Source organism: Ptychodera flava (assembly GCF_041260155.1).
Source record: "Ptychodera flava strain L36383 chromosome 23 unlocalized genomic scaffold, AS_Pfla_20210202 Scaffold_23__1_contigs__length_28996876_pilon, whole genome shotgun sequence".
NCBI classification, from domain to species: domain Eukaryota; kingdom Metazoa; phylum Hemichordata; class Enteropneusta; family Ptychoderidae; genus Ptychodera; species Ptychodera flava.
In genome coordinates, this window is record NW_027248277.1 from 15,369,840 (window position 1) to 15,383,756 (window position 13,917).

The 13,917-nt window shown below is 37.2% G+C and overlaps 1 protein-coding gene across 1 annotated transcript in view; it reads right to left on the bottom strand.

Annotated features, from left to right (window-relative positions):
• Positions 1–1,455: 1,455 nt before the first annotated feature.
• The window catches only part of LOC139123419 (zinc finger protein GLI3-like), an 83,792-nt gene continuing 71,330 nt past the window's right edge, over positions 1,456–13,917 (bottom strand). The window contains exons 10-13 of the mRNA XM_070689558.1: positions 13,450–13,614; positions 12,545–12,817; positions 11,684–12,008; positions 1,456–7,192 (exon numbers count right to left, since the gene is read on the bottom strand). Of these exons, the coding sequence (XP_070545659.1) occupies positions 5,535–7,192; positions 11,684–12,008; positions 12,545–12,817; positions 13,450–13,614 (2,421 nt within the window). The 3' untranslated portion in view covers positions 1,456–5,534. The remainder of the gene's footprint in view (positions 7,193–11,683; positions 12,009–12,544; positions 12,818–13,449; positions 13,615–13,917) is intronic.

Here is a 13,917-nt window from a genome sequence, read left to right on the forward strand (position 1 = left end):
CCATTGTGCTTTGCCTTTGTGCCAAGTTTGAACCAAATTGGTTCAAGGATGTTTGAGTTATGGTTCAAAGACATGAAAAAATCGCAAAAATATGGCCGCCTGTTGGCCATATTGGATCATATCACGAAGTAAATTGGTGTTCATATGAAGGACATAATGTTTTGCTTTTGTGCCAGATTTGAACAGAATCGGTTCAAGGATGTCTGAGTTATAGTTCAAAGACATGAAAAATCGCAACAAAATGGCCGCTTCACGCCCATATTGGATCGTATCGCAATATAATTCGACATGCATATGTAGGACATAGTGTTATGCCTTTGTGTCAAGTTTGAACAGAATCGGTTCAAGGATCTTTGAGTTATGGTTCAAAGACACAAAAAATCGCAAACAAAATGGCCGCCTCGTGGCCATATTGGATTGTATCACAAAATAATTTGACATGCATATGTAGGCCATAGTGTTATACCTTTGTGCAAGTTTATACCTTTGTGGCAAGTTTGAACAGAATCTGTTCAAGGATGTCTGAGTTATGGTCCAAAGACATGAAAAATCGCAACAAAATGGCCGCCACGCGCCCATATTGAAACATATCGCAAAATAATTTGACATGCATATGAAAGCCATAGTGTTATGCCTTTGTGCCAAGTTTGAGCAGAATATTCTCAAGGATGTCTGAGTTATGGTCCAAAGACATGAAAAATCGCAACAAAATGGCCGCCACGCGCCCATATTGAAACATATCGCAAAATAATTGTACATGGAAAGGAAAGCCATAATGTTATGCCTTTGTGCCAAGTTTGAGCAGAATGTTCTCAAGGATGTCTGAGTTATGGTCCAAAGACATGAAAAATCGCAACAAAATGGCCGCCACGCGCCCATATTGGATCGTATCACAAAATAAATTGATGTGCATCTGTAGGTCATAGTGCTATGCCTTTGTGCCAAGTTTGAACAAAATTAGTTTGCAGTGTCCGAGAAACTGTTGATGACGGACGGACGGATGGACGGACGGGACCCAATATATAAGTCCCCGCCGGACTTCGTCCGCGGGGACTAAAAACATGTGGGTTGACTTAGGGGGCGTAAAGCAACACCCAGGACCCCCCTCCCCGGGACATATTTATTTGTAAAATTGTTGATTATGGGTCAAATTTGATAATATGTGAGGATCTACTGCTCATCTGAAGCCCACTGGACAAAATCTTCACATAAACACAATAAGGGGTTTCTTAAAGAGCCTCCAACAACCAGACCACCTAGGCACATGTAATTTGTAAAATTTTCCTGTGACCGTGTGGACTGTTTTCTTCAGTCTTGCAAGATTAATGCCAAACAATAATGCTTGTGTGTCCTGAATATTTTAACAAACATTACAGAAATTCCAAGTGAAATTTTCTACACTCAAACACACACACACACACAAACAGTTTAAATATTGGACAATGAACTTGTATGTATGCATAAATAGAATTTTTAATAAAATAGACAATTCGCATTGTCATGAAATACAAACTGACAGTACAAAGAGAAGGCACTTAGTGAAGAGAAATAACCAACAAACAGACAAGCATACAATGTGGCACCTTTCTCACAAATTCAATTTGGAATATTCCACTTTTCCAAAGGGATGACAATGCACAATGGATAAAACTACAAGTCGGAAATGTTGCATGATTATCTTTTTAAATTGACAACAAAATGGCAGACAGTTACTTAATAATGAGCACAATACTTCATGCAACATCTTTGACCCTTTGCACCCTGACCTCCTGGTGACCTATGACATCATACAAACATTTTTTTCCAAGCTGGGTTCAAAGGGTTAAATTTACCAAGGTTGCAAAAACTGCTTGGTGATATCGTGCAGAGATATGACATCAATGTTACATGAAAAAGAAATAAATACATAAAAAAGGCTGAAATCTAAACTTAATTCACTTGTGAAGAAAAACATTTAATTTAAGATGAAGAAAATAAAGTTGACTACAGGTAGTTGCCATTAAATGGTTCAACTCAAAATCACTCTGTAAAAATGTTCCACTCAATTACAGGTCTAACTACCTATAGCTGTCATGAATACAAAGGGATATTCATTGCTTGTCACAGAGTGCTCGTACATTTCTTTAGTCCCAGTGATATGAATATTCATGATCCTCACAACATTTGGAAAGTAAAAGGAAAGAAACTGAGCTGGTATCGCCTGAGGGCGCTTCAATACAGAATTGACCAGACTTACAATTCATATCAGGTCTCTGAAGTGTCGGAAGGTATGAGGAAGGTTTACAGCTATATACAAGAATTTGGTCACACAAATTTTGTGGCAATGGACATGCAGATTTTTGTGGCAATCCATTTGTAGTAGCAGGAAAGCATTTCAGTTCCTGGGGACTTTTTCTCCATATTGCAAAATTTCTTCACAAATTGATGGAATGAAATTCCAACATGATCTACAATCAAAGGCAAATTAAACAGCCTCATTTCCATACATAACCTTTGACTACCAAAAGTGACCTTTGACCTATACTGGTAACAGCTGTGTCACTGCAAAGTGTGGAAGTACATTGAGAATTAGCGTAAAATAAAAAAAATACCATAAAGTTCTAATATAGTAAAATACAAGAAAATCTTTATACATGAAACAAATTTCTTTGCACGTCTAAGGCAAGACAATAGTAGTCTGACTTGTCATCACTTGTAAAGCTTTCACCCCCATGATTACAATGGTTCAGTCCTACATACGACAAAAAATAAACCAAGTCTATAGACAGGACTACTTTGCTAAAGGGTAGATAAAACACTGGAGGGATAGATATTGAAAAAAAACTGAATACAATTATTTTAAAATTACTACTTAACCTACACTGATTTTAAAATAAACGTAATTTGGTATTTTCACTTGTAAAAACTAACAATTATCTCTCAAAAAAACAAAATCATGTCATTCTACCTTTGTAAAAAAGCTATTTTTTGTCAAATTCAGTTAGTCATTATTGCATTATCAATTAAAATCAATTTTGGCAAACACCATTAAATTCCATCTTTCTGCAAATATTCTACTCTGGTAGAAAACTAAGCATAAAAATCCAACTTTAAACAAAAACCCTCCAAATCAAAATTTTTTTCCAAAAATCAAATTCAATATTTTCCTGAGAAAACATCTTATTTCATTGAATCCAAAGTTTCTCACTAAAACTTTATTCAGCGCATTTTCCATTGGCAATGATGTTGAGATATTTTTTCCATGATCCGTATATGGTATGTGACCTCTAACCTTTAACCTATGTCTACAGGTCACTTGCTTGGCAAGTAGAGTTGACACATTCCCTTTCACAAAAATTCAATGTTCCTTTCTTTTTTTTGCAAGGTGTAATATTTGAGGAAAAGAATGATTCGTAAACGTCAAAACAGGCAGCGGATTTTCATCTTCATATTTTCAAAATTGGAGTCACATCTCTAAAGGTACAGACCGGAATTTGACTTGTTGAGCAAATTTCATCTTTTTCTGTGATAATCGGCGCACATAAATGTTTACACATGCAGAATAAACAGTTCCCTGATTGACTGTGTGAACAAGGTTTTCTAATTCCAAGGTAGGTTGCATGTAAGTACACAAGTACCATGTGTACCGTCATAAAAACCAGAGCACTGCATTTACAAACAGAGGGAAATGTTTAGGTTCATGTGCCATGCTGCAGCTAAATAAATTAACTATGGAATAAAGTTAACAAGCTCTTAGTCATTGAATAACATATCTGTAATGTCACAGTCAAGAAAAATTAACCCTTTCACCACAATGGTGTGATCCAAAGCCATTGTTATCAATGGTGATTGTGGACCAGTTTACAGGAAATTTGGGGTGATCAGGAAATCAAAGTTTGACACAGTGTGAGAGTAAAGACAAAGTCCTTTGACGGACTATGTTAACAATGTTCACCTAAAATGATGAGAACGGTGTAAAAACTGTATCCTACATGAATGTACATTTTCTTGTAACAAATACCCTGCTTTGATGGCACAATGTTATGCCATGTCGATTATCATTTTAAGCCTGAGGTCTACATTATTTTAACCCTTCCACCAAAATGGTTTGGCCCAAACCCATTGTTTTCAATGGTGATTGTGGACCTGTTTACAGGAAATGGGGGTGAGCAGATAAAGACCAACCAAATGCTGTGAACTGAAATTGGACCTTGAAAAAGTATTCTGTTGTTACTTTTGATTGCTGTTTTTATGCACAGAATTATTTCTGGTATTCACAATTTTTTGTCAAATTTCTTTGACAATGACCTTGATATGTACACTTCACCTTTGATAATGTGCACTTAAGTCTCTTAAGGTTTTTCCAGAATGTAGGATTTCTTGAAACCTCTGAGTGCTGTTATTTTTTCCACCAAAATTTTAGCGCAACATTTTACCAATTCGCATGAATTTTTCTGAAATTTCGTTGATAATATTAAACAGAGTGGACATCACATTTCATCAGCTACAGTTTTTTATCAAAATTTTGCCAAAAATCTGAAAAAAATTGACTTGATATTTTTTTAAAGGCGACGAAAATTGACTTTGGCACTCAAAAGGTTAATTTCCCACCAACATTCTTTTCATGTAGTGAGAAACTACATGGCAAACTGCTACAAACAGCAAAATCTCAAGATGTGGGAAGATTGTGTCTGATATGATTGTTCTTGCGGTAAAAAATGCCTGTAAATATGCAAAGCATGTCGGTGAATCCTTGAAATGCTATTGGATGAGAGTGTAAGGGTTGAAGGTCACCGTACATATGCAAAGCATGTCCATGAATCCTTGAAATGCTATTGGATGAGAATGTAAGGGTTGAAGGTCATCGCAGTCCAAAGCCGATAGTCTATAGAATTTTGAATTCAATTCTCTGCTTAATAGTTGCTCGATTTCTGTGAAAATCTTAGCAGTCTGTTTACAACATTTTCGATATTTTGTAACAAAACGGAAAATACCAATTTTTTAGAAGATATTTTGAATACATACTTAATGTCTACAAGAAAGTCTGACCTGAATTACGATAGAAAGTTATGGTTGTCATGGCAATACTCATGTCTGACCCTGTATCAGTTAAACGGAGCACACAGAATAGTGACCCTAAAAGGTCAAAGTTGAAGTCCAATGTCAAAGTTCACACAAGATAAGGCAGTGAAGTTGCTTTGGAACCTGATACTCCGGTTTGTAAACCCCTTTCATTGCAGGTTAGTGCTCGGTTTTGATAAAAATGCTCCAAAAAAACTTTTTTGATTAGTTTTGATTTGATACAGAGGATGAAGAGTTTGTAAAAGCTGAAAAAGCAGTCGTCTTTCTTATAAAGCATTGTGTCCATACTGAATGTCACTTTGATGTAATAACAAAAACAAATCACACTTCAAGATTGCTCAGTGCAGGAATATTCCTTTCCAAAGGTTTGTACACTTTTTTCACTTTCCTCTCAAAATCTAATCGAGCTCTTTTTGTTAAGAATAATGATACCGATTGATATTATTTTTTCACCCGACCGTCCCTTGATTTGGCTACGACATCAAATTTAGATACTTGTTTTCTTCTGCCAGCGAAGAAAGCGTAGAATTCATATCATTGATTACCATGTTAGAGGTGGCGCTGTTCCCTGGCACCATCGGTGATTGGGCAGGAGCTCCTGTCATCCCAGGTGGCATGTTGTACTGATTGGGTATCTGGTCGTGCATCATTTGCATATTCATAAGGTTAGGGTCCATGTTCCCAGGTTGGGAAAAATTCTGCATCTGACCGAAGTTCTCGGTTGAGAGCGCCCCCATACCTTCAACCATTAGGTCCTCGTAGTTGATGACGTCGCTAGACGGGCTCAGCAACTGACAGGTGTCGACGGTGCTGGACACTTGATCGTTGTCGGGTGATGTTTCCATGGCGATGGGTTGTGTGGGCAATGGCGGCTGCTGCTCTGAGAACTGTTGCATGTTGACCTCGTTGACGTACTGCTCGGAGGCATTGTACATCTGCGCCTGCTCCTGCTGGAACTGCATACAGCTCTGTTGCTGCGTCATGATCACCTGATTGTAAGGCTGCTGTTGATTGTCCTGAACCGAACTCGACTGCGGAGATGGCATTTGAGGTGCCGCAGGCTGAGCAGAACCGTTCGGGAAATTTCCAAAGTTTTGCTGCGGTGGTTGTTGCTGCTGCTGCTGCTGTTGCTGCGCATTCTGCTGCAGTTGCATCTGTCTGTATTGCTGTTTCTGCATCTCCATCTGCTGTCGTATGCGCTCCTGGCGCCGCTGCCGCTGACTCTCCTCCTGCATTGAAATGAACTTGGCCGCCTCATCCGGTAGGACCATGTCGTTTCCCACATAACGCTCACCAAGCCCGCCCTCCTGCGAGTCTGCCAGGCCTTCTGCAGTTTCCATGCTCTCCATGGGAACATTTTCTGCGATGCTCGGAGGTCTGGGTGACGAGTAGCGATTGTAGCCGATATCTGGCAACGTTTTGTATGGATTCATTTGCGGCGAGTAGAGATTGCGACTGCTATTTTTCATAGCTTGGGCCTGCAAGCTTGTGTGAACGTTATTCATGCTGCTGTAGCGAGGCAGATTAACTTTCACAGGTGTGTGGATGGCCCGCACAGGATCACTAGATCTCCTAAAACCAGTCCTTGGTACTTCATGTGGCAGTGGCGTGCGCGGCGGGAGACTAACACCGCCCTCACTGTCACGTCGCGTCCCCCAACCCGGAGGAACTGGCGATGGAGCACATGACTCGTCACCCATTGGTCCCTGATGTGTCGCTTGGTAAAACTTGGCTTGCAGTCGGCGTTGTTGTGCCACTGTAAGCCCTGGCAGTCCAGTTGGTGCGTTTAGTCCGCTTGCACCGCTTGATCTACGAGATGACCCCGGCGAAATAGGATCGTACGGTGACCCCAACACGCTCAACCTATTGGAAGCCTGTGACGCTTCAGAACCACGACGCCCTGGATAAGAGCTGGCCTCGCTAGATCGTCGACTTGAAAACTGACTGAAAGGGAATGGTGAAGCTTCAGATGACCGACGACTGCTGTAATATGAACTGATTGTACTTGTATTGCTGTCTCGTCTACGACCGAGGCTGTCGTACGAAAATCCACTGCCGCAACGTGCAGAATCCGGTGTATGTTTTATGAGTCCTGTCCTTTGAGATGGGCTCCTATCACTAACTGGGGCAGCTGTTGTAAATGAAAATAAATAAATAATAAATAAATAAATAAATAAATAAATAAATAAATAAACAAACAATAAATGAGTAAATATTGAAGCTGAATAGAGAAAGAATACTTGTTGGATCTGTAAAAATGTATTTATTGTATGTTGCCTCAGTTCAGTTTTGAGTTTCATCTATCAAGACTTAAAGGCAACAGAGTTGACCAATAACAGTGATCCATTCATGACCACCATGCTTTGTACTTTTCTAGTGTTTTCAAAAAAGTGGGTGAAACAGCAATTAGTGTTGAAATTAAAAACATAAACATAGGTCACAACTGAAAAGGCATCACATGTCATGACGGCATTGCTATCATCACAATTACCATGTTTCTTGTCGAGCCCTGCCTATTTCGTAAAAAAAAACACTACTGGAACTATATAACTGGTTGCCAATGTCAAAAATTTAAGTGTTGCTGAAATGCAGAATTTGCAAATCACAAATCCACCAAACCAACCTCAGAGTACTATCCAGTAGTTGTCAAACCAGAGTGAAAAGCAGAACATTTACATCAGTCAGTTCATTTTACACTGTACCTTCTCACCGTGATTTGTATCAGCTACTACATCATTAATTTCAAAAGCTATTTTGGACTTTGTCTGAAGCCTGCTGATGGTGCAGTCACCTTTGTGTGAAACCTCTCTAGGAGATCAAAATGTGGTATAAAAATTGAAGGCTATCAAGAAAACAAAACGTGGTATAAAAGTTTGAAGGATTTCCTGAAAACTATATATAGTGTTTTGAAGCAAGGCCAGTAAAAAAAACATAGGGCCAAAGTCCCTGAAGCTACTATAGACATGGATACAAAATTAAGTATTTCCTGACTGCATGAAATTATCTCACTAAGGTCATCCTAGGGACCTGTAAACCAAATATTAAAGCTGTCTGACCAGCGGTTTTCGACAAAACAAGCGACTCAACAGTTGACAGAGCTCTGCTGTGTTATGTAGAGAATAACCTTTTGTGACACATGTATTGATGAAGAAGGTGGATATCTTTGATAGCTCATTTCAGGATGGCCTGACCAAAAATGGAAAAAAATTCCATTAAAATACAGATTTGCATATTTCATCAGACTATATTAGTCTATAGTAGCAAATAAACGAGAGTTAATTACATTCTAATTAAAGTAAACAAGACTTGCTTAAATCAAGATTTACGTCATAAAAAACAGCATATCTGTCAGGTTATAAAGAATCTTGAGCTGGTTATCTTTTAATATCAGTATTTTCATCCTATTAACCAAGCCCATTTTAACTTTCAAATTAATTAACATTGTAAGTAAGTTCTGTTGAATAAGTTGAGACTGTAGGTACTCAGAGAAAGCACATTAAAGAGACAAATGTTTGAAACTTAAGAAGTTCAAGGTCATCAAAAGCATTATATGGAATCATGTTACACTTTCATTGCACTGTTTACACAGATTGCATAATTGCTATAAATAGCACATGAGGAATCTTACAGCCCAGCTTTACCATAAAAACCCTATCACTTTGACCACTCTTTTAATTGACCACTCTATTTTTTTCCTCAAAAAGTAATCTTATTTTATCCTTACCAAGTCAACCATAATTGAAATTAGAACTTTCTCTATCTCTATTTATTTGACCACCCTATCATGCAAACTATTATGAGCAATTTCTTTTAGATAACATAAATGGTGGTTCAGATAATCATATCAAAAGTTGCCTTTACATGTTTTAATCCTCAATTCACTATAAACTGTCAAAAAAGTTGAACTTTCTGATAATTCCACACTAAAATTATTTTGGCTTTGATGATTTCCTAATTAATTCAATTATTTAAAATCATATTAATTATTTTTTTCTGGGTGAATTCATAGGGTTTATACAGTACAAGAATTACATACAATGTAAATCAAACTTTGACCAAAAATGACAAAAAATTCCTTAAAAATACACATTTGCATATTCATCACAATTTGAACAAATCTAAGTAGGGTTATCCCTAGGGACCTGTATACCAAATAACAAAGCTGTCTAACCAGCGGTTATGAAGAAGATTTTTTACCAAAAACACCTTTTTTGGCATTAATTTGCCTATTTTCAACAATATCAAAAAATTAAAAAAAATAGTTTCTCAAAATCATATTTTTCATCTACACAACAAATATCAAGTCAGTAAGTACTGGGGTTCTCAAGATATTTGAGTGGACGGACGCCTCACAAACGGACATACATACATACATACATACATACATACATACATACATACATACATACATACATACAGACTGACGCCGGACGCCGGACGGATACCCATCCCAATAGCTTCTATAGACTATAGTCTATAGTAGCTAAAAACCCTATCACTTTGACCACTTTTAATTGACCACTCTATTTTTTTCCTCAAAAAGTAATCTTATTTTATCCTTACTAAGTCAACCATAAATGGAAATTAGAACTTTCTCTATCTCTATTTATTTGACCACCCTATCATGACAAGCTATTATGAGCAATTTCTTTTAGATAACATAAATGGTGGTTCAGAATATATCAAAGTTGGGATTCAGGAAAGTTGCCTTTACATGTTTTAATCCTCCAAGATGGTAAGCATTTCACTATGAACTGTCAAAAAAAGTTGAACTTTCTGATAATTCCACACTAAAATTATTTTGGCTTTGATGATTTCCTAATTAATTCAATTATTTAAAATCATATTAATTATTTTTTTCTGGGTGAATTGATAGGGTTTATACAGTACAACAATTACATACAATGTAAGTCAAATTTTGACCAAAAATGACAAAAAAATTCCTTAAAAATACACATTTGCATATTTCATCACAATTTGAACAAATCTAAGTTGGGTTACCCCTAGGGACCTGTATACCAAATAACAAAGCTGTCTGACCAGCGGTTATGAAGAAGAAGATTTTTTACCAAAAACACCTTTTTTGGCATTAATTTGCCTATTTTCAACAATATCAAACAATTAAAAAAAATAGTTTCTCAAAATCATATTTTTCATCTACACAACAAATATCAAATCAGTAAGTACTGCGGTTCTCAAGATATTTGAGTGGACGGACGCCTCACAAACGGACATACATACATACATACATACATACATACATACATACAGACTGACGACGGACGCCGGACGGATACCCATCCCAATAGCTTCTATAGACTAAAGTCTATAGTAGCTAAAAATGAAACTGAGGATGAACTTATAAAATATGCTTTAAGTATATCATAATGATACTCATTTAGGCAAATTAATATGCAAATGTATGTAAATTAGATGACTCATTACCAAAGAAAATAAGTATTTGTACAATTCTATATCTCGCAGTCTTCATTCTTGTATGAAAATTAACAACTTTGCCAATGCTACATTAATGGTAAAAAAAAATAATGTATTTTTCATTTTACTGTTCCTTGTAGTCCTTGTCACGTTGAAATGGCGAGAGTTTAATTTGCTTGTAAATATTTCATGTTCAATGTTATTTTTATGAGCTGACTGACGTCAAGACGAGTTTGTTTGAAGTAATAATATTGGGACAAAATGTCAACATGAACTGTTATCTGAGTTAACATAAAATGAGACACGATTTTTTTATTTTCAAACAGTTAAATTGATTTAAATATAATTTAAGTTATCAAAGTGATATGAAAACAAGAAACTATGTGACTGAGGTCAAAATCAGCTAATTGCAAAAGTTTTTATATTTTTGTCACTTAAAAGATTTTATAAGAAGACAAACTGAATGTTTTGTTCCAAAAAATTTGCTCTAAATTTGATATTGCAAGTCTCTCTTATTGCAAATCAATAATTATGTTCTCCCTATTCAAGTGGATACATTTTGCAGACAGAATCTTTGCTCAGCTTTTTTCAAGTGATACAAACTTGTATTGACTAGGAATTCAATGACCTAAAATTACTCAAATTGTTTACTGGTTCATAACAGATTTCTTCAACTTTTAATTGCTAGTTGTTACCTTCAGGTAGTACGCTGTGCAGGGAAATTGAAAGATTTAAGCTTTCAGTAGGGGAACTTTCAATGATACTTTCAGAATTGAGCATAAAAATCAGGAATTGTTGTGCAAAATTTGGTAGCATAGAAACTAATTACATATTGTTTACCGACTCTTCAAATTCAAAATGGCCGCCATCACTGTGTTAAACTCTATGGGGAAAGTTAAATTTTTGTCACAAAATGAGCCTGTTAAGATTATATTTACTTTGGAGCTTTAACCCTTTCACCACCATGGTTTGTCCCAAATCCATTGTTTTCTATGGTAAAGTTGGACCTGTACACAGGGAACTGGGGGGTGAGAGGGTCAAAGTGAGCCCCTACAAGAGGTATACCAAAATCGTATTCTTAAAGTTTAAGCGAAATATTTGTCCCCAAGGTGCATTCTAGCTTAAAATGAAAGACTAAGATATAATATTTTCTGACTCTCTAACCAAGTTAAGGTAAAGTACTTACTGCTAGAGACAATTGCTGGTAAGTTTGGTACAGACGGAATGGAATTGGTAACTTTTTGCGACAATCTTCCAACCATAGAGGGCGCCCTAACTTTTTTGCCTGCGATTGTCTTCTTGATTGCCACGTGTGAATTGTGGGTCTGCGTTGTCGTGACAACACATCCGTCGCCTGCCACTTCGATGTCATGACGACTGCTACTGGAAACTCTGTGGTCTCTGATTTTACTGTCTTCTATCGTGGTGAGGTCGCCGAGACTGTCGCTGTGCATGTTCATTTCGACGCCGCTGTCATCGTGAGGCGAGGAGCTGCACACTGGCTGTGGAGACTGAAGACAGAATCGGGAATGTGAATGCGCCAAAAATCTGATTCTTTCCATAACAATACCAGTGTTCTCCGCAGAGCAATTGTAGACTGGTGGCTTCCACTCTTTAATTTTTAGTAAACAATAGAAACTCACTACCACATAACAATTATATGTATTGTTATGCAAATTAGCCACCACTCTGCCGGAAAATTCTGGGGGGAACACTGAACACCTTTAGCTAAGTATCATCTATGCTATGAGCATTCAAAAACAAATCACAGACATTTATTTTTTAATCTGCTCTGCAGACGAACACATGTAAATTCCACTGGGGCAGGTTCATAAAATGAAGTAGTAAAGACAGGTCCTTTTTATAAATGTCAACTGTGCTATCTTTAGGTCTATATGATTTGGTTGCTGATGTGGGTATTCCTTTAACCTGTTCACCCCTACTTCCCTGTGAATAGGTCCACTTTCACCATTAATAACAATGGGTTTGGGCCAATCCATGATGGTGAAAGGGTAACCTGAGTGAGTTTTTCACTACCACCACTTACCGACTTTTTGTCTCCTGGTTTCACTTTGATCGGTTTGACACTGAGACACTCGTCGACTTTTGCCACATCAACCTTGTGCTCTGATTTCTCACCCTTGTTGCCATGGTGATGACCTTGACCCTGTGACCCACTCCCTGCATCTGGCTTTCGGTCACCTTTGTGCCTCTTTGTCACATGGGCTTCTGGCCCATGTACTGTTTTCACATGTTTCCGCAGTGAACTGGGATCAGTGTATCTCTTGGTACAGCCGGGAACCTTACATACGTAGGGTTTCTGATAAGATAAAAACAGATTTCCATGATGAGTATAGCTGTGCAACCTTAATCCTTTCACCCCCAGTTCCCTGTATACAGGTCCAACTTTACCATAGTAAACACTGGATTTGGGACAAACCATGGTGGTGAAAGGGTTAATCAAAAACTGAGACACACAACTTGTCAAGTTGAATGCAAAAAAGAGACAAATTAAGGAGTTGTAGCTGTCACTTTCAAAGTTATTTTCACTACTTTTTTAATGTCAATATTTGAAATTCAAAATGGTCTCATATCTCTGTGTAAACACTATTAGAAATATTAAATTTGCTAATTTTACACAAATATGGTGAAACTTCATTTTCAAGAAGTTTCACGATGAGTCGCAACAAGCAGGTGATCAGAAAAGTATCCTAAAATTTTGAAAGTCTGAATATTTGTCCGCAAGGCTTCTTAAGAATCTCCTTGAGTACAGAACAAATAATTAAACACTTCAAATTCTACGGCATGTATCACTGGAACAATGAAGATTATGACTTTACAAACTTCAAGAACTTTGTGAGACCAATTTCCTTAGGGTAAGCAGTTTTCTGAGTAATTTCAATTCTAAAGATTTAATTGCATATCATAAAATACAGGAAGACACAGGCTTACCGCATTGGAGTGTGTTCTGTTTTGATGTTTGGCCCTGTCTGATGCATTGGAAAAGGCTTTGTGGCATCCCTCGTGCTCGCAGACATACGGCCGTTCCCCAGTGTGAGATCGCAAGTGAGTCTTCAAATTCTCCAATCTTGAATAGGCCTTGGCGCAGCCTTCAAACTGGGAAGACAAATGTAGGATAAAGTGAGAAATGTGTTCTTTTTTCGGAAAATTGATAAAAAAAAAATTAATGAAAGAAAGCATTGATAACAGATATGACTAGCATAAACATGACATCATGCTTTGCATAAAGCAAATACAACATGTATAGAGGAACAATCTTGTTCTTGCATACTGCACTTTCCAAAGTGTGTTGTTATGCAATAAAGTGATTAAAGTGATTTAATCTAAAATTGGGCAGTTAAAAGAAAGCAAACGATTACTTAATTTTGTTATCCGTTAAAGACACACCCTGTAATCTCA